Source organism: Rissa tridactyla, chromosome 2 (genome assembly GCF_028500815.1).
Source record: "Rissa tridactyla isolate bRisTri1 chromosome 2, bRisTri1.patW.cur.20221130, whole genome shotgun sequence".
NCBI classification, from domain to species: Eukaryota; Metazoa; Chordata; class Aves; order Charadriiformes; family Laridae; genus Rissa; species Rissa tridactyla.
In genome coordinates, this window is record NC_071467.1 from 130,776,049 (window position 1) to 130,804,003 (window position 27,955).

Genomic DNA, 27,955 nt, shown 5'->3' on the forward strand with positions numbered 1-27,955 from the left:
TTTTAGGCTGGAGGGCAATGCTAAATCTAGTTCTCTGAAAGAGATGTACTATCTTTTTTGCAGAGGAGTAATAATAGAATTATGTGAAGAGGATCCCTAAACAGGAAATAGAACTGGGAAAGGCCTTATAACGAAGGGATTCCTTAAATGGAAGCTCTGTATCTTTCCAATTTAGGCAGCTTTTCTAGCAGTTGTTGTCATCTTGCGTTATTATACTGCTTTGCCTTTTCAGTGCCGAATAAAAGCTTCGAGAATTAACTGTGAATATGCTGAAACTGGGCAGCAGAAAATGCTTTGTTACTGTATGGGTATAGAATTAGGCGTGCTTAAAAATAAGCATATATTTTAAAGGAGAAGCTGTGTGGGCTGTTTACTGTATTCGGAGGCAAGATTTGATGCTGAAGTGCTTGTGGAAAGGACAGACGTGTCTAAAGCAATGCTCTCTGATGGTGGTTCAAATGATCAAAAAAATTCTTGGTCCTTATACCACTGATGACACTTGAAGGGGCAATCTGCAAAAGTTCGTTAAAAAATGTTCAATGCAGTCTTCAGTCCTAATGTTAAGAATTTCTCTCTGTTTTCAGTCGGTAAAGCTGTATCAGTTGCCCTGTCATAGACTGTACCCCAAACAGATAACATTAAAACTCGCAGCTGGACAACTCTCCAGCAGAAAATACTGGAGATGGATTTCTTTTAAAATTACCTGCCTGACACTTCTTTCTGGTTGTACATTTCTATTTTATTTTAAAATATTGTCTAGATTGCTGCTATTAAATACTAGATACTTTTTTATATGTTGCAAATATAAATATGCCCTACTGCTTGGAATTGGGGTATGGAACTGCTACATCTTCAGCTCTTGGATAAATCAGAAATGCTTAGGAACAGGTATGTTATGCTGTTCCACCCCATTTTAATGCTTTTTGCTTTATTTTTCTATGTTTACAATGTGTTTATTTTCTTCTATAACAGGAAAGGACTAATGAATGTATCGATAGAAATTTATCTGCATGACTTTAGGCTTCTGCAGCTGGCTTTCTAAAAAGCGAACCTTTTATTAAGCAGAGCACTTAAACCCATACCTGTTGAGCAATGCAGGTTAAATGTATACCTCAATGTGATTATTTGTATTTTTTTTTTAGCAATGTGCTTAATGCCTTCTTTATTCAGCAAAAAAACATGCTGCAGTGTTTTGTTGCTTTTGGGGGCCTATATGAGGGTAACAAGGTAAAGAAAATCATAAAGGACTAAAGTGTTTGAAGCATTTTGTTTTATTAAAAGGGGATTAATATCTTGTTATGCTTGTACTAATGCTGGAGAAATATGTAAACAATAATATTAAAAATTCCTGGTTTATTTTTCCTTCAAAGGTCCTTGTTTTTCTGTTACAATGCAGGGTTTCAGTTATTGTACATCTATTCTACAGTCCTGTGTAAATATACTTGCATTTTGCTGTGGAGTTAAGGTGGAACACGCGAGAACTTAACGTGTTCCAGATAGAGACATTCAAGTCCAACTAGCAAAAACTGAAAACATGGTGGTGTATGGCTCACTGCTTTTTGTCATTTACAGAGCTCAGCAAATTGGGTCACATGTCTAGTTTTGCTGGTCATGAATTTGCATGTATGTTGCTCAGTCAAAACAGATGGGATGCCAAGGTGGCAAAAGCAGTGATGCCAAGGTGGGCTGTTGGTTCTATTTGTGGATTTTGCTGTCACACACAAACGTTAGGCTTTTGGCGTTTTGGTGTCGTTATTCATTTTGATATTGTCTGTGGATTCTAGTTAGAGCCGATAGAATAGCTCTTCTGGGATTTTGCCTTTTCTTTTTCTAAGGGGGCATTATAAATGTTCATCCCTTTGAGTTTTTTCTCCTATAGTCCTGTAACAGTCTATTTTCTGGTTGCTGATCTTCTGCATAGACTGGAACCTTCTGAGGAAAGCAGGAGTGTGATGGCCTCAGCACGTGTTAAATATGCAGCTCTGTCAGCTTTCTAATGCCAGGCAAGAAATGTTCTCATTTTTGCAATTTGTGATTAAGATGAAGTTTTATTTCTAGGACTTGAAGCCTCATCCAGGCAAGATGGGAATTGTGCTAGAGTCTGTCTGCTGAATTTTAGTTGCATGGACGCTTAATACTGGCCCACATAGTTGAGAAATTGTGTGCATGTTCATGTTTCTTTTTGGGACTTCCCCTAAAATGCTAGGATTTCAAACAGTAGTGCTGGGCAAGAAGATGATGGATTATTTTCTTTGTTTCTCTTGTATTTGATGTTTCTCTTGTATTTGGTGCTGTGCTCACTCAGAACTTAGCTATGGTTAACCAGGTAGCCTAGTGCCTTGTGTTTTACATTTGGACTGACCTGAATTCTGCTTTGGAACTTTGGTATCTTGGATAGATGGAATATACTGCTCCTGTTCTTCACTGGCTGTCCAGCCTTCTTGCTCACATTCAAATAAAAAACAAAATACTTGTTTTGAACTGCGCTAAGCTCTACACAGTTAGTTTTGCTGCCCAAGACTGTAGATGCTTGCAATTGTTGTTAATTTTAATATATCTAAATAGGTCTGCAGCCTCAAATGAGATTTAGACCACGTACCTAAATGTTAGGAATGGATAAAGGAGTAGCTAAATCTAGTACTCCAGCAAGAGCGCCTAAGGGCTTTTTCTGTTTTCTAGGGCTTTTATGGTGGAGTATGGGTTAAAGGGAAAGAATAGGAAAGATGTCTTGACAAGAAAGATCTCTTGACATGAACTACTGTTTTTAAATGTTTTTGATACAGTATTTTGGGTATTAAAAATAAGCAAATAATTTAATCAGCTGTACTTTATTTGCTTTCTTATTGCAATGCTGTTAACCTTTTTTACTTGGTAACTTTTCAGGTGCTTGATATTTCTCTTTGACGTTACAGTGACCAGAACTAAATATAGTGCTTTTAAAAAAAACTGCTGCAGACAGAACGATCTCATCAGGCCTTTCAGCTTGCACTTCTGTTGAAAAAGTTAAAATATCTTCTGTGTGTATTTGCCTTTTGCAACTTATTTTCTTTGGCTAATCCTTTTGGAGGCATCAGTGGCTACTTAAAACTGTCTTGTAAAATTTTCCTGGTGCATTCCCTCCATATTAAACTGCCTTAAGAACAGCTTCTACTCAGTTTTTACATGATTTATTGAGAGGGCATATTCTTCTCAGTGTTTTGGCATCCTTCTATAATACATCTAAATCAGATTGAAGATTTTTATTCCAGTGTCCATGGCCAAGTTCAAGTACTAATCCCTATAGAATTTCACTCAAGGCTTCCTTTAAAAGCATAAAGCTTCTCATTACCATATCGGCTATTTTGCTTAATCGGTTCTTTATCCTTCCCTCTACACTACCTTCTATCTTCAGCTGCTGATGATTTTTACTTATTTTTTTTCTGTGCCCAAAAGGGATATCCTCTGCTATGATAACACATGTATGTACCTATTGTTTATATACGTGTATCCTCATGATTCATGTAAATCCCTAAGCATGTTCTCCTTGAGGCCCCTGAGGATCCTTACACGTACAGCAACACTTCCCAGATTGCCATGTGGGACTGGAGACTTTGCTACTCCCTTTTGTCTTCAGAGAGCACCTAGCAAAATAGGAACCCAACCATGACAGCAAGGGAAGCGCTAAAAAAAGGCTACTAAAGCAGCCTCTGGCTGCATCTTCTGCCTTCGTATTATTCTAGGAGGCAAAATCTGTTTAATTACTCCCTCTCATGCTGGGCTGCCCAGAACAGGTAGCATATTGCGCACCTCTCTTGCATCTTTCTTTCAGTCTCTGCTACTGCTAGGAAAAATAGCTGCGTGGAGCATTAATGCTGATGCACACAGTCTGATCCACTCTTATTCATTCTTGCCTGTGCTTGTGGGAGGCGGGGGTGGAGGAGGAGGAGGAGGGAATTATTATTCTGCTGCTGACACAGGGAGAATGAGAGTGGCTTGATGCAACAGAAGATTATGTTCCCTGAGGATAAACAAACAGAAGGAGATAAATTAGGAGAGAGGATAATCCTGTTAATATGTGCATTCCTTAATTCTGATTCAGTTTTTCAAAACGTATGATTTCACAGAGGTTAGAGATTTAATTAGTACCTGTAAACCATCTCTTAAAGTTTACCTTTTAGATTGTGGAGTAACGCTTTCAGTTGGCATTTGAGATGCACAAATTTGCCCATAAACAGGAATTGTAGGTCGTGATATTAATATTGCGTGGGGGAAAAATAATAATGTGAACATCACAATCCCCTCCTCAATTAAAAAAAATAAACTTCTGGTCTCCAGACTTTTTCACAATACTGTTTGTTAGGAAGTCAGCACAGTTTATTCCTTGCAGTCTTCTGTTGCTTTTTCAGCAGAAGCTGGGCCATTGTGATATTTATCTGAATTCAAACAAGGCTAATTAAAAGAGCTGCTGACAGTTGTTGTGATCTGACTTTGACTGGAGCTTGATGGTCATTATGGGTAAATAATGAACCAGGTCTGCAAATGTAGCAGCTGCCAACTTGGGATAGAAGAACAGCTATTGCGTCCAATTTAAGGATCTATCGACCGCTTCCCTTCTCCCTGCAGATCTTCTTCCTAGCAGAAAACTAATGTTTTCTACTGCTTTGTTTTGTGGTTTCAGCTATTTCTGATATAGTCTATAATTCCCTCTTAAATATTTAACCTAGTCCATTATTAGCTTTCAGAGTTAACAACTTTTCCATTGGGCTTTCTTTGCATTTTTATTTTGTTTTGTTTTGTGGGTGGGTTTTTTTGCAGTTTGTTTTTATGTACAATGTAACTGCTTAAATAATGATGATAATGTGTGTTTAATTTGCCTGTTGCTGCAGAATAAAAATCCACTAGGCTTTTTTCTTTGCACAACCATAATTTAACAAATTGTGTAGTTAGATTATACTGTAAAAGAGACACTTCTACTTCCTTAAGCGTGCTTTTGTCTGCAGTAATATTGAGTGTTCATTGCATATATCTTCAAACACTGACCTGAACGTCCATTTCCATTTTTGTTCAAACATCACTGGTTTATGAGGTATGGTGATGCAAAGCTCTATTTGTCAGAAGAGAGAAACAGCAGTGACTTTCATTAAGGTGCACTTCCAAGTACATTGTCGCTTCATCGTGAGCTTTGCCTTGTCCCGTCAGCAAGTGGAAATGAGTGTGTTAAAGGGAAAATGGCAAATTTTAATGATAGTTTAATTCAATTTTCTTCTAGAATCCCTGCCATTATAAATGCAGTACAGGCATTCAAAAGCCACCACAGAATTTGATACACACAAGAACTTAGGGCATCTGCCCAGCGCTTGCTCAGCTGCCATTAGGAAAGGCAGCGTGTATTATGTAAAATGCACGAAGGCGCTTGTGCATAGTGCGTAATGCGGCAGAACCAGGGATCTTGCTGGGAAGAAATGATCCCAAGCGTGCCCCTAAAAGACAAGTCTTGCTTTGAGATATAATGATGAAAAATTGCCCATTTATTGGTGTCTTTGCGTTTCAACAAAAACGAAACTTTGACTCATCGTCTGCGGTGCTGCCGTGGGGGTTTTGTGCATGTATGTGCGCGTCCGCGGGCGTTTCTGTTCTTGCTCTGGAAAGGCCAGCGATACGTTAACAAGGGGTTATGTTATGCTGGTTTATGTTAAACCAGATCACCCCCTAACATGTGCGGAGCCATTCATCTGTGTCACCAAAACCCCAGAGAACATCTGACATGGACTTTGAAACAGAAACAGTGATCACTTACAAATCAAACATGGCACGCTCTAAACCGATTGTGCACGGCAATCTTTTCGAGAAAGGACAACTAATTGAACATGATAAAGTGTAAAGTTAATTAACACCCTTAAATTTGTTGATTACTTTCACGGGATTATATTGTTCGTTGAGGAGCAGCTTTCTGTCCCAGCTGTCGCCTTTTTAGCGAATGTCGCTGGTAAACAATAGAGACACCATAACAAGTCGTAAATGGTCCCTGTGACAGCAGCCCCTTGTGAGGCTGCATCTGTAGAAAATGATTAGAACAATTGCATTTTAAAGACGGCTCACATTGCAGCCCGGTCCCATCGGCCCTCTTCTTTATCTCCGCTGATGGCAGACTGGTTAAAACATTTAAGTTCTTTTGAGCAAATTAAGTGATTTACTGGGTTTTAGTTATAGGCAGCAGAATAGCTTCATAGGTCTCCCTTTGATGCTGATTTTTGTAATAGGGAGAAACACAAGCCCTTTGAGTGGTGGGGTGTTGTGGGGGTCTTTTTCTGAGACTGTTCCGTTTACTTCTTCCCTGGAAATAGATTGAGGATGGCAGAGTTGTCTGTGAAGGAAGTAGAAAAAAATGATACCCTATTTAAATTTAAGAAAATAACTCGTCTCCTTGTGGTTATTTTAAATTTGTAGTATAATTTTAAATATCCTGCTTTTATTTTCAGTAGGGATTTGTAGCTGATTTTGCCCATACATGCCTTTTAATTGGATTTGGATTTATATATGCGGCAAAACAATAGTAACCTTTTCAGTTAATCTTTCCTTGTGTATCTTGATTTAACTTTTTGTGAGTTGCAAAAGACAAAGTATTTCATGTGAGCTGGCAGGTACTTTAAAAGAACTGCTTAGTCCTTAAAAATGCGCACACACACGCACAAGATACACAGATGCAGGCTCTCGAGTTCAGCCTATCTGAAACAGAGCAAACATGACAAGAAACTGCTTGTTTGAGGTAACTACAGTCACTTAAGCTGCATTTTTGCAAAAACATCGGAATAAAGGACCAGTGTGCCCTTGCACTTCCCAAAGCCTAACAGGCAAAGCCTCAACTCTTAGGCTTGAGGGTGCAACATTGTGAAACGGGGGAGGATTAAAACTCTAGCACTGTTTTTCTTGTTTATTTTTTATCCAGTTTAGAACAAAAATTATTTGTTAAAATTGCACAATAGACGGCATGTTGAATAGAAAAATGACAAAATAGATGGGGTTTTGCCTAAGCTTCTTGATGATGTAGCCCTCATCTCCAGCTTGTCCTTTGGAGTCTCTGAAGAAGCTTATATTCACAATGTTGCAGTTTTTCTTCTCAGCTTTGTCAGCAACGATTTTTTTTTATCTGCAGGTGCAACCCAACAAGTGCTTTAAATATTTTGACACAGGGATATGCTTGGGTGCTCTGTTTTCAGCAACGTAACTGTTTTCAGCATCACCGCTGTGATGGTACTGTAAGACATAGCCTTATAATATCACTTCTTTTTAACTTATCTGCACTCTGCACTTCTTATGGCAAAGTAATAAAACTGAAACCAAAAGCAGATACTCTCATGTAACATCTTCACATGAACATCTTTTTTCTGGCAAATAGTATTCTTAATAAACAAATGAAAACAACAAAAATAAATAAACCACACTGCTTTTACTGATGTAGCTATAGAGGTAAGACTTTTTTCTTTTTTTTTTTAAACTGGAAACAGCAGTGGAAAATTACAAGACTTTTTCCAATTTGTAAGATGGTGTTGTAATAAGGAATGAAAAGTGAATATGGAAGGGCAAGGTGGCTACTGAACTAGGTTGCCTGGCCTGGAGGTTAGAACTTGACCTCATCTCCAAACTTTCCCAGGATTGCTGCGACCAGTTGCTGTTGTCGTATGAGGCCTCCTAATCCTCCATTCACATTTTCATCTAGAATTTTGAAATTTGGTTGCTCTGCATCAGGTTCACTGAGCAATCCATTGGCAAACAAAGTGAGAAGCATGTGGGTTCAACTAATCCTTGCCCCACAAGTAACTTAGCCAGATGCAAGAGGATGCTTTGAAGCGCAGTTCTTTATGTACCTCTTCTGGTAAAAGAAAATAATTTTTCAGATCTTGGTCCAAAACTTTCTAGTACCTGAGTGGGAAACCCATCTCCAAGTGGGTATGCCGTACTGCAGTGCTACTCTATAACTTCTCACCATGCTTTTTCCCAGATTATTTTTTTTGCATGCTCTCTCACTAGCTAGATCTCTTAGCACATTTATCTGCAGACCTGCTCCTGTCAGTTTATATCTCTGGGAAAAACTCTGATGGTGTTATGACCTACTGACTTGGTGTTGAGCTGCTACTCTGTGGGATCTGCTGTTGTGACCTCCTTGAAGGATTCTGCACACAGGTGTGGGCAGATCATCCTAGAGATGCCGAGTGTAGGACTGCAGCCATGGGCTCCAGCATTCTTGCTTTGCAGAGGAGGAAATCTTACACATGCTAATCACAAACACAGTTTCTCAGAAAACCATTCCCTGAGGATGAGAAGAGGCTTTTTGGATTTTAGAAAGAACAAATAGATTCTGAAGGACTTTTGACCCTAATCAGCAGTGGTACATAAAGCACTGGTGGTAAGAGATCTTTAAAAAATTCAGAAGATGAAAAATAATCATTAGCTTTTTAAAATTATATTAGCTGCTCTGCTTTCTCCCTTTCTCTCTTTTGTATTGTTAGAAGCTGATAATACTTTACTGGCGTGTATTGTTGGTATGGCATCTGTGATTGTGAAATAAAGCTGTGCATTCTTGGCTAATGATTTTTTTTTCTATTTTTATCTGAAGTTACAGTTCTTTTACTCCTAGGCTCCCTGCCAATTTATTTTTTTTTTAAATTGCTAGTGTTATAGATTTGCTGCGTTGCTTGTTTAATTCTGATAAAATAGCTGATAGTTGGCAAGGACCCTAGATGATAAAATTTACCATGAAGTAAACAGGTTTTTGTTTTTAAAAAGAGAATTTTCCAAGCCTTCTGCTTTATACAAGAAATTGCTCTTTTTTTCTACTTAACTAATTTATTTTTTCTACTTGAAATGTAAGTGTTTGAACAAGTGAGAGAGTGCAGCTGTCAGAAGATTAACCAGCTGAAAACTATTGTCAGCATTAATTTTGCTCTAATAAATGACTCTCTGAAGCTATTTAGCAGTCTGTAATCTAGATACAAGGCTATTGACCTATGATGGATAGTACTGGATTTTGTTTGTAAGCTTTGACTTAAATTGTCTACTTAATTTGCTGCAGGTCAGATCACAGGATTAGTGGTAAAGGCCATTATGTGGTTTGAATAAAAATAGCTAGAGGAATGGAATGAAAATCATTGTGTTTATTAATGTAGCAATCTTTGCGGTCGTGTACATAGTAAACTGGTAGCCAACAAGATGACAATGACCAGTTTGTGTTAGCTCTGTTAGCTCTCTAAATCTAGGCTTTACTCTTAGCCCAGTTCCTGTGAGTTGCTTGGGGATGTGTCATTCAAGTGAGATTAAGGATTGGCTGCAAATATGGTGTCTCTCAACCTGAGCAGGAAGATCTTTACCACTGTAGGCATTTCAGTACCTTAACAGTGTTGTTCTAGGAGCTGCAGTGTTGTATAAATAGACTGACTGAGTTCTTATGAACGCTCCAGTTATGGGCTCACCAGTGCAAGAAAGATATGTGTGAGTCCAGCTAAGGGCCACAAAGATGATGAGAGGTCTGGAGCGTCTTCCATGAAGATAGACCAAGACCTGAGACTGTTCAGCACAAAGAGAAGGCCTAGGGAAGATCTTATCAATGTGTATGAAAACGTAATGAAAGAGAATGAAGAAGAGGGAGCCAGACTCTTCCCAGTAATGCCCAGTGACAGGACAGGAGGCAATTGGTACAAATTAAAACACATTAAATTCCATCTGAAACACAAGATAGCACTTTTTTACTGTGAAGGCAGTCAAATACCAGAAGATGTTGGCTGTGGAGTCTCCATCCTTGGAGATATTCAAAAGCTGACTGGTCACAGTCCTGGGCAAGCTGCTCCAGCTGACACTGCTCAAGCAGGGGGGTTGAACTACATGTTCTTTAGAGGTCCCTCCAACCCCAACAATCCTGTGAGTCTGTGATTCTAGGTTGTAATATAGGTTGATCAACCACTTCATCAGTGGGAGCCCCTTTCCTCTGTTGCCTATTTTCATATAATTGGTAGGTATTTAATTTCTGAGACCTTGATCTGTCAAATGTGTCTGAAATTCCCCAGTGACTTCAAAAGATGGTGCGTGTTCGAAGGCAGGATGGGGGAAGTAAAAACTTGACAGATACAGAAAGTGGCCTTTATAGACAGTCACACAGAGACAGTGCATCGATTGAAATTTTTATGAGAAAGCAAACAAAAATTCTTCAAATTCTTCAGCGTGGGGAGCTGCAGTGTAGCTGTCCTTGATGTCAGAAAGGAAGTCCTATACTGACCACTTCATTCTTTACCTGTGACACAGCACTTACATGGACTTAAGGCTTTAAGTTGAGAAAAGCTCTTATTAGCCTGCTACGGTTGCCCACTTTAGCAGAACTTTTTGTGCACAAACTTCGTTGCCATGATGGGTTCATTATGGCCTTATTTGTTTTCTCTTTCTATTGTTCTTTATTGCATAATTTCATTTATTAATGGGGAACAAGGAAAGCAGAAATGTCCCGTTTAAATGGGATATACTTCTAACAGAATAACATTTTTGCTATTTGAGGTTAGATTGGGGGTTTTATTTGATTGTTGTTGTTTGTTTGGGTTTTTTTTTTAAATAGAAGCTCTATCTTCAACTGATAAGCTTTTTAAGAGTGCATTTTCATTTGTCGCTATACAACATCTAGCTCAGTTAAGGCAGTTCCAGTTACCCTCTGGAAACTATTTCAATAAAAACATTTATTAATGTTTATTATGGTAGCTAATTGGTGACAAAGAACTGTGAATCATAGCTGGAGAGCAACCTGACTTACTGTAGAAACAAAATGGTCTACCATGTGGAAGAAGAATAAACTGTTTCACTTGGATATTCTGTTTGTGAGAACGCTGTACCTAGTTGAGCACGTTTAATTTCAAAGTAGATTGTTATCTGCAGATGTACATCCTAACAGGCCAAAGTTTGATGCATAACACAGAAAATGTATATTGGCTGTGCTTCTTGTGTAAGTGAAAAATAGTGAGGACGCTCATATATTCATCAGTTTGGGCCAAATTTTCTTAGCAGTTCTACGTATTAAATGCTGAGGATGAGGAGATTAAGGATGGATGAGTAATTCATATTAGAATTGGGCTTCTTTTAGAATAGAATATTTCATGGAGGTGATAAATATCACATGAAAAAATTGCTGGATTTGTGTTTAGAAACTGTATAATCAAAGAACTATGGTGTGTGCTTACTGACCTGTGTTAAAGACAGGACAGACTTACGGGAATAAAACTGGGAATAGTGTGTTTGTGTATGTGTGTGAATCATTTTTATATTTCTTTTTACGTAGTTCTTTACATAATTGTATATTTGTTACGTTTATGTGTAGGAAACTAACCCAGCGTTTCTCAAATTAAGTAGAATTTTGCTTCAGACTAGAAACATAATAAACTGTGGAGATTCAGAAGGTTTGATTTTATATGCCTGTGTCTTTTAGATGTCCAATTACATGAAAATCAGGAAGCATTGATAAAAATTAGCCTAGGTTTGGAAAAGCTGATAAAAGCAGAGTTAACTTTGAGCAATAGTTTGTCAATAGTCATATGCAATGAGTAGTTTGATAAAACAAATTTTATTTAGTAATTCAGATACAGTGAATTTTGTGGGGTGCGAAGTTGCAGGAAGGGTTGATTGTTTCTTCATATGGAACTATAAAGAGTGACGTTGCTGGTTTTCTGTAAGTCTTGCGAATTGTTTAGCCGCCAGTATGCCTGAAAGATAAGGTGGCTTTATCTTCATCAAATGTTTGAGAATAAAGATCTCTGATCTGGTAAGTACTGGGACTACAGACTTACTTTACATAGACTTAGAGAGGTTCATCATAAGTGAAGTATTAAGCACATAAATTTTACATCATCAGACCCTTACTGATAAGATAAAGTATTTAAGGTTTTTTTTAAGATAGTGATATTGAATACAACGTTGACTTGATTCAGGTGTTGGAGCTGCTCGAGCTGGAAACCTTACTTTTATGGTTGGTGGAGTGGAACAAGAATTTGACGCTGCAAAAGAGTTGCTGACATGCATGGGTTCTAATGTGGTCTACTGTGGAGAGGTTGGAACCGGACAGGTAATGCCTCCTGAGGGGTTACTAGTTATCTCAGTCTTTTATTTTTGTTGCTTTGTTTTTCTTTAATGATACCTACTCTTTTATTCCAGAACTAAGTGCATGATTGTGTACCTTCGTACTTGTTTGCTTGTTTACTCGTCTTCAACAATATGTTTAGAAAATAATCTCATGGCATTCTTCTCCAGCACATTGTATAGCTTAACACCACAACATCTGACTTGGTCCTTCTCCATATTGGCTTGTTGAGATTATACTTCTTAGAGAACACAGGTTTTTAATTTTTCTTCTAAATTTATGTTCTGAAGGACAAAGAGCCCCTATATGCCATATATACTAACTGAGCTACTGTACTAAGAACAAAAGTATTTCCTAATCTCTGAAGGAACCATAGGACAGTTCTCATTGACTTTATACTGTTGTAGATCTGTGCTTACTGGTGCTACCTTTAGAAGAGAGCTGTCAGAACATATTTGATCATACTGTCCGGGAGCTGGTTAAAGAAGATTCATACATGATAGCTCTATGAAAATGCAGAAACTAATTGACGATTTAACTTACTTTCAGGCTGCAAAGATCTGCAACAACATGCTGTTGGCCATCAGTATGATTGGAACTGCTGAGGCGATGAATCTTGGAATCAGGTTTGTTTGATTTTTGTATTGGATTAAAGCATTTTTTGTGTGTTAACAGTTTTCGTGTTTTACGGTTGACTTTTGCTGGGACAATGGTTAGATAGCATAGATAAACCATAGATAAAGCCAGAAATTCTCTTATAAATGCTAAAGGGATTATTAAACTAAAGTAAGACTCTTCAGAACAGGAATATTCTCTTGTATCGGCTCTACAGGTTGTTGCATTCTGCATCTGAAGTTAAGAGTTTATTTGTTCTGGTGTAGTATGATGTACAATAACGTTTGTCTTGCATTATAAACATGCAGAGGTTATATAGAGGTAACTGTTTGTATTCTAAGCTAATATACAGTGTATTCAGAGTATTATACTCCTGTATGGCTCTTTTTGGCTTTGTTTACTTTGTTAAATTGTTCCAAAATATATTGTGAAGTAAAACTTCTAGTACAGTATGTATATCAAATTAAGATCAAAGCATAAAAAAGAAATCTGCCTTCCTGTTTGACTTTACTACTGCAGTTTGTCCTGATTGCCAAAACTCCTACTTTGTCAAAAAGCTGCAGTATGCTCCACTACACTCTTGTCAATGCTAAGGGTACTATTTCTTTTCTATCAGGTGATGCACCTGACTTATAAGTGGTAGTATATTCAAACAAAATTCATGGATTATTTATCTGCATAGTTGCATCCTGAAAATTGGCCTGCTAAAACTACAAATATTGTAGATGCTTATCAACTGGGCTTTAGACCATGTGCTCATGTGGATTTGATACAATATAAAAACAGCAAGAGGGCATCAAATATTTAAATAAATAAAAAAGAATGCCTACATGTGCGCACAAACACGAGGCAATGTAATGGATTCACATTTCCTCTTAATTACCATATCAAGATGCAGTTGTTTTATTGAATTGCCCTTGTCTCAGATGTTAGACTATCTTGACCTATTAAGTTGTCATGTTGTAATTGAGATAAAAGAGGAATTTGCTTTGCATCAGTGCTAATTGGTTTATCAATATCCTGTACCATTTACATTTTAAAATTGAGAGTCTGTAAGATACTGAAGCATGTCTGCATCAAGCCATAATAAAAACAGTAGTATTGTAAACAACTATTGTAATCCACTGTAGTGTAAAGCTTTCATCAGGTTCTATTTTAAGTCATGGTTTGCTTAATAAAACATATGCAACTGATTTTTCATTATGTTTTTATCTACATTTGTAGGAATGATTAGAGTTAAAATTGACAATAAAATAAAATCAAGAGGTTCGGAAGACAGATATTCCAGGCATGTAAGCCCTGTGCAGAATGAATTGAGGTCTGCAGCCGCTGTAGCTTGAAGGTGTTTAGAATTTTCATTTTTCATTTTATCCGTTTCCAGTTCAAATTTTGGCCAAATTTGTATTCAGCATTTATAAGCAAAAATCCAGTGTGAAGGTGGCAATACACAAACCTTCCTACCCTACAATGACGGTAATCAGAAAGGAACTCTACTTGTTGTAGAAGAATCCTGCTGATTGTAACCTGAATTATATGAAGAGCAGAATCTCAATTAGTCCAAAACTGCATGAGGTTTAAGACAGAGGCTGTAATTTAAAGCCTTATGAAGTATTTCAGAACCCTTGCATTGATTTTAATGTGCTGTGTTTTAAATCCTGGAGAAGATTACTTCTGCTTATAACTAGAATAAGAGCTTTCCACTTTTGGTGGGTACAGATTTCTAATGTACAAGTTAACAGTTGTAATTCTTATTATTAGAAGTTTTCCTATATCAATAAATTTATTGGATTTTTTTTTTAAGACTAAGACTCAAAGGCTAGTGTGGCTGCCTAGTCTGGAGAGTGTAGGAAGCTGAACTTGATTTATTAGATTAATGCATATCTGGTGAAGAAAATCTGACTCTGACCTAATAATGGTAAAGGACACTGGATATCTAAAAAATTCATAATGGGAATTGTGGAGCTTAGACATGTTCTTAACTTTTAGATAGAATATAAAATATCTTCATGTCATACATTGTGTATTTCTACTACATCATTTAAATCTTGAGTTTTAGGGACTTTGGATAATTAATTATTCAAAATATTGCTGACTGAACTAGATTTAACTAGAAAGTCCTATTACATCACCTTCCAGAAACCAATATATGCTCTGAGCTTGAGTCTTCAAAACAGTGTGATATTAATTCTATTAATAAACCACTTCTTCTCTAATGTTTTCATAAACCATGCAGCCTAAATTTTCATTTTCTGAAGCAGTGAGTTACGGTTTTATTAATTTCAGATTTTTAAATGACATCCGCTATTGTTTTATTTATTTTATATTTGAAATTATATAATTTTTCCAGACTTCAACATAAGTAGCAAATAGCGTGTGGTGAGGAAGGAAAACTGACATTACTGAGCAAAAATTCCACAATAAACTCCCAGAAAAACTGGCAATATTGCTATGTAATTTCTGCATTGGTATTACACTTACTTTTCTACTTTACTCTAACATCATCTTCATTTACTAATCATCTTCATTTACTAATGAAGATGTCCATTTTCACTGGAAGTGATTTGGTTTAGATTGCGTAACTAATTTTTAAAAAAATTCCATCCTGAATTCTGACCACTGAAATGCTTGCTTTGTTTTGTTTTTCCATTAATTTCCTGATGCTTTAGGAATGTTGCTACTGAAAGTTAGGAGGTGTGGCAGACATTCTGGATGTGAATTCACATTTTCATTTGCATTTTCTTTTTTTGTAGCATGATAGTGCAACTTGTGTGGTTTGTGGTCCCTTCAGAAACTACCTGCCCAGACTTGGGGAAGGGCTTATGTGGTGACACAAGATAGGACAAGGTTTCTTAATATGCCTGGGCTGTAAGGCATTAGGAGAGCAATAAGGGCTCTGTGGCAATAACCTCACTGCAAAATCACTTTTGTGCTTCCAACAGTAGAGGAAGTCGTCTCTACAAGGAGGGAGTGTGGTAGCACCCAGATATAGGTCAAAAGCTGCAAATACAGCTCTTTCACAAGCAGTTTTACTGTATATGGATTTGTGCCTGCTTGCTTTTTTAGATATATAAAGTGGAAAGACGGTAAAAGAACTTTTTTCCTCTGAGGCTGAGTCTAAACGTAGTTTCAGCCTCTAGATCTGGTTTCTGTGAGCATCCCTGGGCTGTAGATGGAAGACATGAGCAGGAAGGGGAATCAGCAGTGTGGAGAGGAATATGTGCCGCAGGCTGAGGGATGATTAGCCCTGGGCACATCCCTACTGCAAATTTTAGAAAGAGTGCCCTGAAAAAGAATTCCTCCAAGAGCACTGTGGCTCTGCTGTTTTCAGCATGGGGCTAGAGTAAAGTCTTGTGGAAGTTATTAATGATATTTGAAAGCATTTACTTTGTTGAAAACACCAATAGCAAAGTCATTTTTAGCTATGTTACAAGAGTCCTAATCATAGAATCATTTAGGTTGGAAAAGACCCTTGGGATCATCGAGTCCAACCATCAACCCCACTCTACAAAGTTCTCCCCTACACCAATCCCCTAACACCACATCTAAACTACTCTTAAACACGTTCAGGGATGGTGACTCCACCACCTCCCTGGGCAGCCTATTCCAGTGTCTGACCACTCTTTCTGTGAAGAATTTTTTCCTAATGTCCACTCTAAACCTACCCTGCTGCAGCTTGAAGCCATTCCCTCTTGTTCTATCACTAATTACCTGTGAGAAGAGACCAGCACCAGCCTCTCTACAATGTCCTTTCAAGTAGTTGTAGAGAGTGATGAGGTCTCCCCTCAGCCTCCTCTTCCTCAAACTAAACAGTCCCAGCTTCTTCAATCGCTCCTCATAAGATTTATTCTCCAGGCCCTTCACCAGCTTCGTTGCCCTCCTCTGCACTCGCTCCAGCACCTCGATCTCTCTCTCATATTGAAGTGCCCAGAACTGGACACAATACTCAAGGTGTGGCCTCACCAGTGTTGAGTACAGGGGGACAATCACCTCCCTACTTCTGCTATTTCTAATACAAGCCAGGATGGCATTGGCTTTCTTGGCCACCTGGGCACACTGCTGGCTCATGTTCAGCCACTTGTCAGTTAGAACCCCCAGGTCCTTTTCTGCCGGGCAGCTCTCCAGCCACACTTCCCCAAGCCTGTAGCAATGCATGGGGTTGTTGTGGCCCAAGTGCAGGACCCAGCACTTGGCCTTGTTGAAGCTCATACCGTTAGCATTGGCCCATCGATCCAATCTATCCAGGTCTCTCTGTAGAGCCTCCCTATCCTCATGCAGATCAACACTCCTGCTTAACTTGGTGTCATCTGCGAACTTACTGATAATAGACTCTATGTCCTTATCAAGATCATCAATAAAGATGTTAAACAGAAATGGTCCCAACACTGAGCCCTGAGGGACACCAGTTGTGACCAGCCGCCAGCTGGATTTAACTCCATTGACCACCACTCTTTGGGACCGTCCATCCAGCCAGTGCTTGATCCAGCAGATCGTATGCTCATCCAGGCCATGAGCAGCCAGTTTTTCTGCTTGAATATTTGCAACTTCATGTGGTATTTATCCAAAGCACCTTGAGATGGGAAACTCAACAGTTCAGCTACTTCAGTTGTTACACCTTAAAATGAGACCAGGACATATCTTTTTTTGTGAGATGCCATTTCAGTTTTTCTGTTTGTTCCAGACTAAACTCTTGGAGGAATGTGTGAAAATTTCAGCACATTCTTTTATCAAAGCTCAGCAAAACTTGAGTTTGATCAGTGGCTTGAAGGGATCCTATTTCAACCATTTTTTTGGTATGTGTGTCCGTTGCTGAGTTTCTGCTGTTCAGTTCATTAGCAATGTTATTGAAGAAGCATTGATTTGAGGGAAGCAATTGTTTTTGCTCTATTATAAGTACAGTTAATACATGGACTTCTTTTCTGCTTATAAGGGAGAAGAACATTTTGGTAATTGTAAATTCACACGCGCATGCACAAGCTCTTGCCACGTCCAATGGCAAGTTGTTATGGGGACTGGCAGACTGTCATCATTTTGATAGCTTGAGCAGTATATCTCTTGAACAGCAATGGAGCTCTTATGCAGAGAGTATCATATGTTCCCAGCCAATTTACAGGGAAACAGCAATAACATTTTATCATGGTTGAGAGCCCAGTAGCTGCTTCCTATTAAACTTGCCCTTTCAGATACCTGTCTTGGATTAATTTGTTGATTTCAAATGGAAACTCAGTCTTCTCCACTGAAGCATGACTTTCTAGGATAGACTCTCACTGAATGACAATTACTGTATATTCTAGCTGGTTTCAGACCATTACAAGCTTTGGGCACAGTGGAAGACAGAGGACTTCTTCAGTAACTGATTTTAATATATGTCTAATTTTAACTGTCAGTTATATATGCACCAGTGGATGAATCCTCAGAAAGATGAAATGCAAAGCACTTCTAACTTGCTCTTATTAATGATACACTTGCTGCAAAGGAGAAAAAAAAATAGGTTCAGGTCTCCTGAAGAGAATCTGCATGGTGTTTAAGAGCAACGAAGTTTGAAGAAGCAGGGATTTAAACTGACACTATCTTCCTTTTTCTTTTCCTAGAGCAAAAATATGCCAGATCTAGTGCAGACAATATTTTCCATATCTGTATAATACACATATATCTTTTAAAGTATACTTTCTCAGAGAGGTAGTTGGAACACTGTGAGAAGAGCATTCGTTCTTCAGGAGGGTTATATGCATTTTGAACTAATAAGCTCTCTGTCTTGCGGTGTACTCACAGCTGTAATTACGGGCCTCTGTACGCAGCTACATACGGCACAAGCAGGCACTACACGGCTAAAAATACTGATCTGGATGTAACAAAGATAAGGAAACAAACAAGCCAAGAGATTTGTTTTGGTCAAAAAAGCAACCTCTGTGTATTGGAAAGCTCAGGCATTGTCTGCTCCCAATGCATTTTTTTTAGATGACAACAATAAAAGCCTTTATTCGGAGTGGTTCTTCATGAAGACTTTGATGCACACTATACAAGGTGAAAGTACAATTAAAATACTGTGAAAACATATCAGTGCTGGAAAATACGTTTTTTTTACATGAATGGCAGTTGAAAGAATTCAGTTGAGTCAGAGGATTGGAAAAAAATGGGGAGGAGAATAAAGCTTGATCCCATTCAGGCCAGCAGGGGACTTTCCATTGAATTCCAGGGGCTGCTGCAGCAAGTTATGAATAAGACTGCACAGCAGTAATGCTAAAAAGCTACCTTTGCAGCACAGAAAGAGATTCTGCTTTGCATTAGGAGGGCAGAACTGCAGGAAACGTGCTGTTATGGGAACAGGAACCATGCTGTAGGGCCCACTGTCTTAAATGTATTTTTTCGAATCTGAAATGCCTACTGAAATAATAGGCATAAATTTTACCAACTATTCGATTGGTTAAGAGCTTTACTTACCTACACATTAAAACCTTGAGCAGCACAGTGCCTGGAATCAGTGTTAGGATCCCCATGGCTATGGAGATCTGCAAGAAGTCTGTGGTGTAAGAACTAATGTAGAGTGTTGACTTCTACGAAGGTTAAAGCTCAGCTGGAACTGTGTGGAAAAGGCATTTTATTTTTAACATGTTTGCTTGTCCGTGGCAAAGTACGTTGTCATATATCCCTTTTAAAATGTCCTTTTCTCATCTTGGATTGTTATTGGAGATAATTCCCTTGCTTTCTTCTTTGTCATGAGTGTAAATGCGTACAGGGCGGATAAGATGCTGCCACTCATTGTTGCTGTAAATGTAATTCATGTAAAATTACACATACAACTTTATATCAGCATAAATGTGAATCCATAAGAGGATTAATTTTCTATAGTATTGAAGTACTTTCAGAGTCCATGTTGAGCAGCAGTTTATGCCATCAGCTCTGTGATAGAACAAATGACGTTTCTACTTGGACAAGCTTTGTTTTATCAGGATCAGTAACCTTATCAACGGTTGACCCGGAACTATAATGTATGTTTGCGAATAGATAACATATGTCACAGTGAGAGGCAGGCTTGCCACCTAAGCAGGAGTGTATAATGAAGATTTAATAATAGAAAAGCAAAGAATGTGCAGTTATATGCCATAGTAATATTTTTTGAAAAGTGTAGTGGTTTTGTTCACTTATTAGAGCAGGATCATCATTTCCATTGTCTTGCTTACATCAAAAATGCATGAGTGTGCACATATAAACCCATTGCACAAGTACTTTCACACTGCCACATTTGCTTGTGAACTTTTTGCTTTGTTCTGCTTTAAAGAATATGATTTTGATACGAAGAACAAGTATGTGACCTAGTGGGCAGGAGAACAGAGAATGTGTTTTAGTAATTGAAATACAAGGGAACTGCTGTTCCCAGAGTTCTTTGTTTTGCTTGCACTTTCAAAATTGCTAGGTGAAGGGGATTTACTTAGTGCAGAAGGAAAAAAAGCTCTGAAAACCTGCTGCTTAAACAGTGAATTGATGTTCTTTAATTTAAGAGACAGCATCCCTACCCCCAATATCAATACTGTGTCATTTTTCATGACTTATAATAAAGGGAGAGAAATGACGCTAGGGTCCTAAGATATAAAACAAGTCACCCATGTCTTGTGCATTTTGACATTAACGCTTCTCTTCCTTGACCTTTGACAGATTAGGCCTTGACCCAAAGCTGCTGGCCAAAATCCTAAATATGAGCTCAGGTCGCTGTTGGTCAAGCGACACATACAACCCTGTTCCTGGAGTGATGGAAGGAGTACCATCTGCTAATAATTATCAAGGTGGCTTTGGAACAACACTCATGGCTAAGGTACGTAATACTTGCGTGTAAATTGTGTACAGTTGCTTCTCTCTGGGCTTCTAGCGAACATTTTTCTCAGTGAAAAATTATGATTATAGGGAAATATGCGTGCATGAACAGAGTGGAATCCAGCCTCTTACTGTAGCTCTAAATTAATGAGTTGTGTAGGCAGCTTTTCCTTAGCCTCCAGCCTCTTTCTAGCTACTATTACTTCTGAGCCACTCAGTGAGATTATATGTGCTGTCTTTTTAAATTCTGCCTTAATCCAGGAGTCCTGATGGATTTGTGTGTATGGCAAGTGTTCAGCAAGCCATTTAGGTGCCTCTTGCTGACTAGAATTTAGGACCCTAAACTCAAGAGAGCAATTTGGGGAAATCCAGGTGACCTAATTAGGTGTGAATAGTGGCATAAGCATCTAAGATTTTGAGCCCAATCTATTCCAGATACCTTAAACTGTGCTACTGGACATACACTCTCCCCTTGCTTGCTATGCCAACTGCTTATGTGCTTGTCTTTCTGCCTAAGGGCATTTGGAATGCAGAAGACACACAGGTCTCAACCCACACCCCAGCAGACTGATATTCTGCAGGTATCCACACCATTCTGTGAGCTCTCCTGAAATGTCTTTGTTGGTGGCAGAAGTAGTGCTTCTTATGAGTAATAACCTAGTAATCTAAATTTTTTGTCCATGAAGTGAGAGATCTGGGTTTTAGGTCCATCTCAGCATGAGGAAGTTGTAACCTACAGCTATCCCATCCCAGGAGAGTACACTTATTGCCATGCTCTTGGCTGTTCTAGGAAAAGCACTGCTCTGAGTCACTCTGTGGTCAGGAAAGCTAAGCTCTTAGAGGCCAGAGGAAAGTAGGCAAGGAGGTCAGGGCTCTGCATCCCACTGATGAGGACACACAATTGGAGGAAGGAGCTATAGAACTCTGACTCTTCAACTACTTCTGCATTTGATTGCCTAAAGTAAATCATAAAACCATCCCTGGAAGAGATCTGTCATCTAAGCATGTAAGTGCAGGAAATGTCACACTGAATATTAGTTTCATGGCAATACCGCCCTGAGGGAGGCATTTGAGTTCGTATAGGACAGGTTTTGGGAATACCAGTTTATGAGCACTCCCAGTTGGTTAGGCTTTCTGGCCATTTTCAGCTATTCCACATACAGTGGAAATTAAGTGCTTAAAACTACAGCAACATTCTCAGAGCTGGTGATCAAACTCAGATATTGCCATGCAAACCTCCACAGTGCTGGAGTTCCTGTATGTAATACCTGCCAAGTGATACTGTTCCTGTCATTTTGCAGTTCATTTATGTCCATTGGTGTATTTGCATATTCAGAGGAATTAGCCAAATTCTGTCCAGAGTGGGTCCAGACTGTTTTGCATGTAGTAGCACCAGAAAATTTTGCTGATGCAGCATGGCTTAAAACCCCAGTGGTTGGCCTGCTACATTTTATGTTTATGGACGAACAACCTGGAGCTTTCATTTCTTTTGAGGGATGTGTTAAAATACTGGAAAGCAGCAGTTTTTACGTCATGTTCGTGTCATTGAAGATAGGGGACAATAAAATGTTATTTAAATTATTGATCTATAAAATGTGTTAGGTTATTGTTTGGAGTTTGCCAGGCCTGTTGATTAGAGATAAGCAATTTGATTTTGGCACAGTGTCAAAGCTCTTGTTTCCATCTTGTGTGCTGTGTTCAGAATCTGTTCTGCCTGTTGTACCGTTTCACCCTGCAATCTCTGTTCTTATGATTCATAACTCTTGTCCAGAATAACCTCATAATATAAAGTGGATGGGGGTGCATATTTCCTTCCCTTCCTTTTAAATTTCTCTGTAAAGGTTTTTTTTTCTTTAATTTTGGTCTGCTTCTAAGGGGGACCTTCATGTCCTCTGGAAGCTGCCTTAAAAGATCTTCCTTTCATTGGAGGAATAGCAGCTTGGCTTGCGCTTGTTGAAACTGCCAGCTTTTGGTTATAGAGCATCAGTGATAACTAAGAGGAGAGTTCCTCAGAGAGGCTTGTAATTGCTGTTCACCTCTTCTGACTATGCCCCTCCTGCCAGCCCTGCCTGACAGGCAGCCTGAAGATGGCCTTTTTTAGGCTGGAATCCTCAATAAGGAGAGATGCTAAATTCCTCTCATGCCTCTTGAACAATGCTGTTGTTCTATATAGACAGAAGATTACTTGAATGAGTAAGTAACCAAGACAGAGCTGATCATATTCAAGGTATTATTTGGCGTAGTGGTGACCTCTTTTAAGACATTTTAGTTTGTGGAAAGGCTTTTGCTACTATCCCTTTCATCCTGGTATATGACTTAAGCAGTTTGTGAATTGTTTGAGTTGGGGACTTTTTATTCTGTGAAATACAAAGCATGCTTTTGCCACTTAAGAAAAAAGAAAACCTATATTCAAAGGAGAAGGAGGTAGGTACAACCCTGAGGTTGAGAAGAGAATACTCCATAATGAAAACATCTAAGAGTGACTCAGTAACACACAGTCCCTAAACACAGTTACTAAACTTCAGGTTACTGCTCACATATCAGATGTGGCAGAAGTCAAAGGCTTTCTTAAAAGTATTTTGTCACCAGTGGCTTTCTCAAAGCCAAAGGATCCTTATTTTAAGTGTTTGGGTCAGAAAACTTTGTCAGACATCTCTGAAAAGCTCTTCAGTCTTGAAATCTGACAATGAAACCTAGAATTTAGTCAACTTAATGTGAAAAGTGCTCTAAAGATTTTGCATTTTTAAAGTCTGGTTTACTTCCCTTCACTGTCTTTGTGTCTGAGGCATTGCAGGCCTTTTTCATTCGCAATTCAGTCTTTCATTCGCAGCACAGTTGCTAATCAAATGTCGTCTTTGAATCCTGAGAAGAGCTAGATTTATATCATACTATTCTTGACTCATGTCAAGACAGCCTTTGAGTTTTATTCTGAATGGAAGAGTTTCATTTACATCAACTGCAAAATGAGTCCGAGGAACCAGGTGTTTCCAAAGTGAGCATTTTTTTGCTTTTTTTAAAATATGTTGGCAACTGTGTCCTGAAAGAGAATCTGTTTCCCTATTCCAAGCTGAGAAAAAGTGGTTAGAATAGTAGGTACACTGAGACATCTGGAAGATGTTGTCAGTTCCAAAGAGTATGAGAGGAGCCATAAACTATGCTCTGATTTTTACTTTTCCAAAAGGGTCAGCAAAGGGCAAATTTCTTTCAGAGCTGTTTTGTACTATTTTTCACTCAAGGAATCTCCAACCTCAAGAGAAAAGATGCAAAATACTTCACAACTTAAGCTAAAGATAAGCTTTACTTACATTTTGTAATTTTTTTTCCTTCAAAGCTCTAATTTATAGAACGGAGTTTAAAGAACCAAAACAACCTTCCTGCCCTTTGGAGTAAGGAGTCCTTGTCCACTTAATTATGGAGATGCTGTCTGATGTTACAGCCATCTTGGAGCCAGACTTTCATTATTAAAGTGAACACACACAATTTATGAAATTGTATTTGTGCTAGCAGTCTGTTCAGAATTTTCAGGGATTGCCTCTGTGAATGCCTCTTCAGAGAGAAATAGATCACGATCACCACTACCAAAACCAAGCATCTTCACTAGGTGTTAGATGATTTTGCCGTTCTACTCTTTCATGATGTGATTTAAGCTTTGTTGAGTAACATGGATAATATGGCAACAGGTTTCAGAAAGAGGGTTTAGAAGAGGCTAGGAATATGTGATGGAATATCTTACTGTAAGTGAGGTTAAAGTAACTGTTCCTAGATTTATCAGGGCATTAGTCTTTCAACAGAATTGCTAGGCAAGAAGGAATGATCTGCCCAGATGCAGATGAAGAATATTTTGGATCCTGTGACATCTGATAAGTATGTTTTTCCAATTTTTCTAGAACTTGAAGTCATTCAAGGGTAATAGGAAGAGTAACTATAATTCCGATTTGTATCAGAATGACCTTTATAGAGCCGATTTACAGATTGAAGTGACATTTAGAGAGTAGAGTAAGATCTTGAATTTCCTTGTGCTAATTCAAATCCAGACACATAGAAAGTAAAGACCTGTCTTGTAAGTCATCCCTGAGAAGCCAAAGGTGCTCTTAGCAGTACTACAGTCTCTCAGTTCTTCTGTATCAAAGATTTGTTATTTAAAAAAAATAAAAACACAGCAAATTCTATGAACCACCATGTTCCTGGATGGACAGAAAATCCAGGCACTTCCTCATAACGCCTGAGAGGTTCTTTTGCAACTTTCTTGGAACGTGGACCGCAAAATTGATTCCTCTAGCAAGACCTTATAAAGGCAACCTTGAGTCCAAGCATTACTTTCATACTTAGACAAGAGATCTGTTTATGTATCCAGGTCCTTGTTAGCTTTTCCTTCTTTGATTGGTTTCGTGTCTGATTCAGCTTAGAATTCAAGACATCCTCCAGCCTAGCTTGTCATTTCTGTCCAGCATGCGTGCAGCCGACTATTTTTAGCTAACTATGGTTAGTCATAGTGCCTGGTACTTGCCTTTGAGTTCTGTCCTGTTTATTTCAGATTATAGCTGTAGTTGACCAAGGACTCTTGGAGGACAGGTTCCAAATTCATCCTCTTTTGCAACCTCCCCTGCTTCTTTCCCCCAAATTTGGTGCTTAAAAATGCAGTAGAATTATTCTCTGTATCCCTTTATCTTCAAGATTTGTAGCAGACCCAGGACAGTCCCCTAAGGGATTCTTTGATACATCCTTCCAGTTAGGCTGCAAACCATTCATATTCACAAAGTGGCCTATGCCTCTCATTTTGCTATTAACTGGTCACGTTACAGTAAATATATGTAGGCTAAGTGGCTTCAATTTTGTTGTTATTCAAATCCCTCCTGCTTGATTTTTAACCTGTTTTTAGAAAGAAAGATGTCCTCTTTCCCAAACAAGAAAACAATGCAATTAGAACCTATGTGAAATGCTTAAGTGAATAGCCAGGGGAATTTGGGGTTTGGAGATGACATAACAAAGTGGGGGAAAAGAGTCTGAGTATTGCTGCCAGGTTATGTAGTGATCAAGAATCTTAAAATTCCTCCTCTCCGGAAGGAGGTCGCATGCCTTGCAAAGTTTGGGGTTTTTCTGTTGAATAACAGTTACTGTTTAAAAATGAAAAACTAAACAAGGCTTCCTTCTTCCAGGACGGAAATTTTAAGGCTGGAGTATTGTATTTATTGGCAGTAGAGTTCTCTTCACAATGGAAGTCAAATAACCTATAATATGTACTTGGCTATTTATATCCTTGTTGTTTCTCCCCTGACTTTTTCTCTTTTCTCTTTCCTTCCGTTTTTCCTCTCTGCCCTATTCCTCCCTCTTCTCCCTCCCCACAGGATCTTGGCTTGGCCCAGATTTCTGCCACCAACACAAAGACACCAGTTCCTTTGGGATCCCAGGCACATCAGATCTACAGGATGATGTGTGCAAAAGGCTATGCCCTAAAAGACTTCTCAGCTGTGTTCCAGTTTTTACGTGAGGAGGAAAACTTGTGAGCTGTCCTTTGGAAATGGACACAATAACAAACCACATTTTTTTATCCTGATAGCCCGTTTGAGAAGTATGTGAGTTTAATCAAACACTGTGCATACTGATCCCATACAGACTAATCATCTTTGGTTGTCTAGATCACAGCGAACTCCAGGGTTTTTTCATAATTCTTGAAAAAGCAAGCCAGAGGAAAGGATTGTTTGGCAATTAGCCAGACGGTGATTTCTTCTTTCTTTTTTTTTAAGAACCGTCAAAGTTTTTTTTTTCCTCTAGATGCAATAAATAAATATTTTTTTTATGAAACACTTAACTGTTTGCATATAAAATAACTTACATTATGGCTATAAACTTAGGTGAATCTTGAATAGTAAGAGAATGTTATATAGTGATTTTATGATATATAGTGATCTATTAAAGTTTAAAATGAATACTTTATGGAAAAAGGGAAGATTTGTTCAATAAAGAAACACAGCTTGAGATGGATTGTTTTTTTCCTTGGACCTACCAGCCTTGAGTTGATCAGTAGTGAATTTTTCCTGGGATTCAGGTTGCAGATTAAATTTATAGGCACGTGTTTCTAAGTGGAGAGCTGTTACAGCATGTTTACCTGATAGACTTAGTTAAAATAACATAGAATGTGTGTCCCTCTTGTAAAGCTTCATTATTGTATTTTGCTAACCCAATTTTATATTTTCTTGTATTCTGTCACACATTTTCAGAACTCAAGAACAGCACTTACCAGAAGTTCTAACAAAGTGTACATTTGTTTTACGTAATTACTGAAGTATTTTAAATCTAAATAAACCCCATTATTTTGAAAAGAAATAAAAATCTATACTGGTAAATACTTGTTGTATGATTATTTGCTTCTTGTTTTGATGCACTCTTGTACACACACAATTAACCAAAAACTTGTACTAAGTGGTCTGATTTTTTAATGTGCTTGGTTTTCTACAGATTATCTTGCAAAACCAAGCTTTTCAAGAGCTCTTGTTGTGAAATGCAGATGGTGGTATATTTTCATTCGTATTACCGTAACCATTCTCCATCTCCATGGTTTTGCAAAAGTACAGGTACATACTTGGCTTTATGGATGTAAATACTCATGCTGATTTCGCTGGAACTACTCACGTTCAGACTTACTTGCAGGCTCTAGGCTTAATGGTCAGTTACGTGTTTACATTCCTATTTTGGTTGTACGAAGGATCCTTTTTTATATATGTGCACATTTGGGTAACAAAATGGTGTGCTTGAATTAGCTCAAGTCTGTGAATAATCTTCTGAGAACTTGGACGTTATATTTTAACACATTAGTAACATCATACGAAGTCATTAAACAGTACTGGTTGATCTGTTCTCCTTTCAGTTTTCCTTGAAAACTGTTTGACATTCTAGGTTATTCGGGGATTTGGGGCTCATGAATGTTCTATATGAATGTAGGACTACTGGGAGAAATCTTACTTTTAAAAAATTGTTGGTCTCTCTTTTGGTAAAACTACTGTGTCTACAGGTTTGCATTCATTCCATGAAATTAGACGCAAAACTACCTGCACTAAAAACTATTCAGATTGCAAAGTCAACCACTCAAGTGCTAGAAAATGCAGAAACATGGAATTATAGTTGCCGATGTGTGTTTTGACCTTTGATAACAGTATCACATACTATAACAATTTTTCCTATGGCACTCCTGCCTCGCATAATACAAAGGATGGACCTACGCTCATAATTAATTTGAGGTCATGTAGAGAAGGATGTTTTTGCCAGGAGGATCCTTGTTCATTTCCAAGTTTTATAATGGATGAGGTAAGGAACTGTGGGAGAGTCTTGGTTAAGTTTGTGTCCTCTGTATTTGACTTGGAGATCTGGCTGGCATCAGCAGGACTGCTGGGAGATGCTTCCTTCTGCTGTCCACCCCAGCATGTAGCAGCGTTTGCTATGAATGTGTTTGCC

The 27,955-nt window shown here is 38.4% G+C and overlaps 1 protein-coding gene across 1 annotated transcript in view; it reads left to right on the forward strand.

Annotated features, from left to right (window-relative positions):
• The window catches only part of HIBADH (3-hydroxyisobutyrate dehydrogenase), an 85,999-nt gene extending 59,149 nt beyond the window's left edge, over positions 1-26,850 (forward strand). Inside the window, exons 5-8 of the mRNA XM_054191354.1 lie at positions 11,937-12,070; positions 12,635-12,711; positions 20,351-20,507; positions 25,852-26,850. Coding sequence (XP_054047329.1) covers positions 11,937-12,070; positions 12,635-12,711; positions 20,351-20,507; positions 25,852-26,010 — 527 coding nt within the window. The 3' untranslated portion in view covers positions 26,011-26,850. The remainder of the gene's footprint in view (positions 1-11,936; positions 12,071-12,634; positions 12,712-20,350; positions 20,508-25,851) is intronic.
• The last annotated feature ends 1,105 nt before the right edge of the window (positions 26,851-27,955 follow it).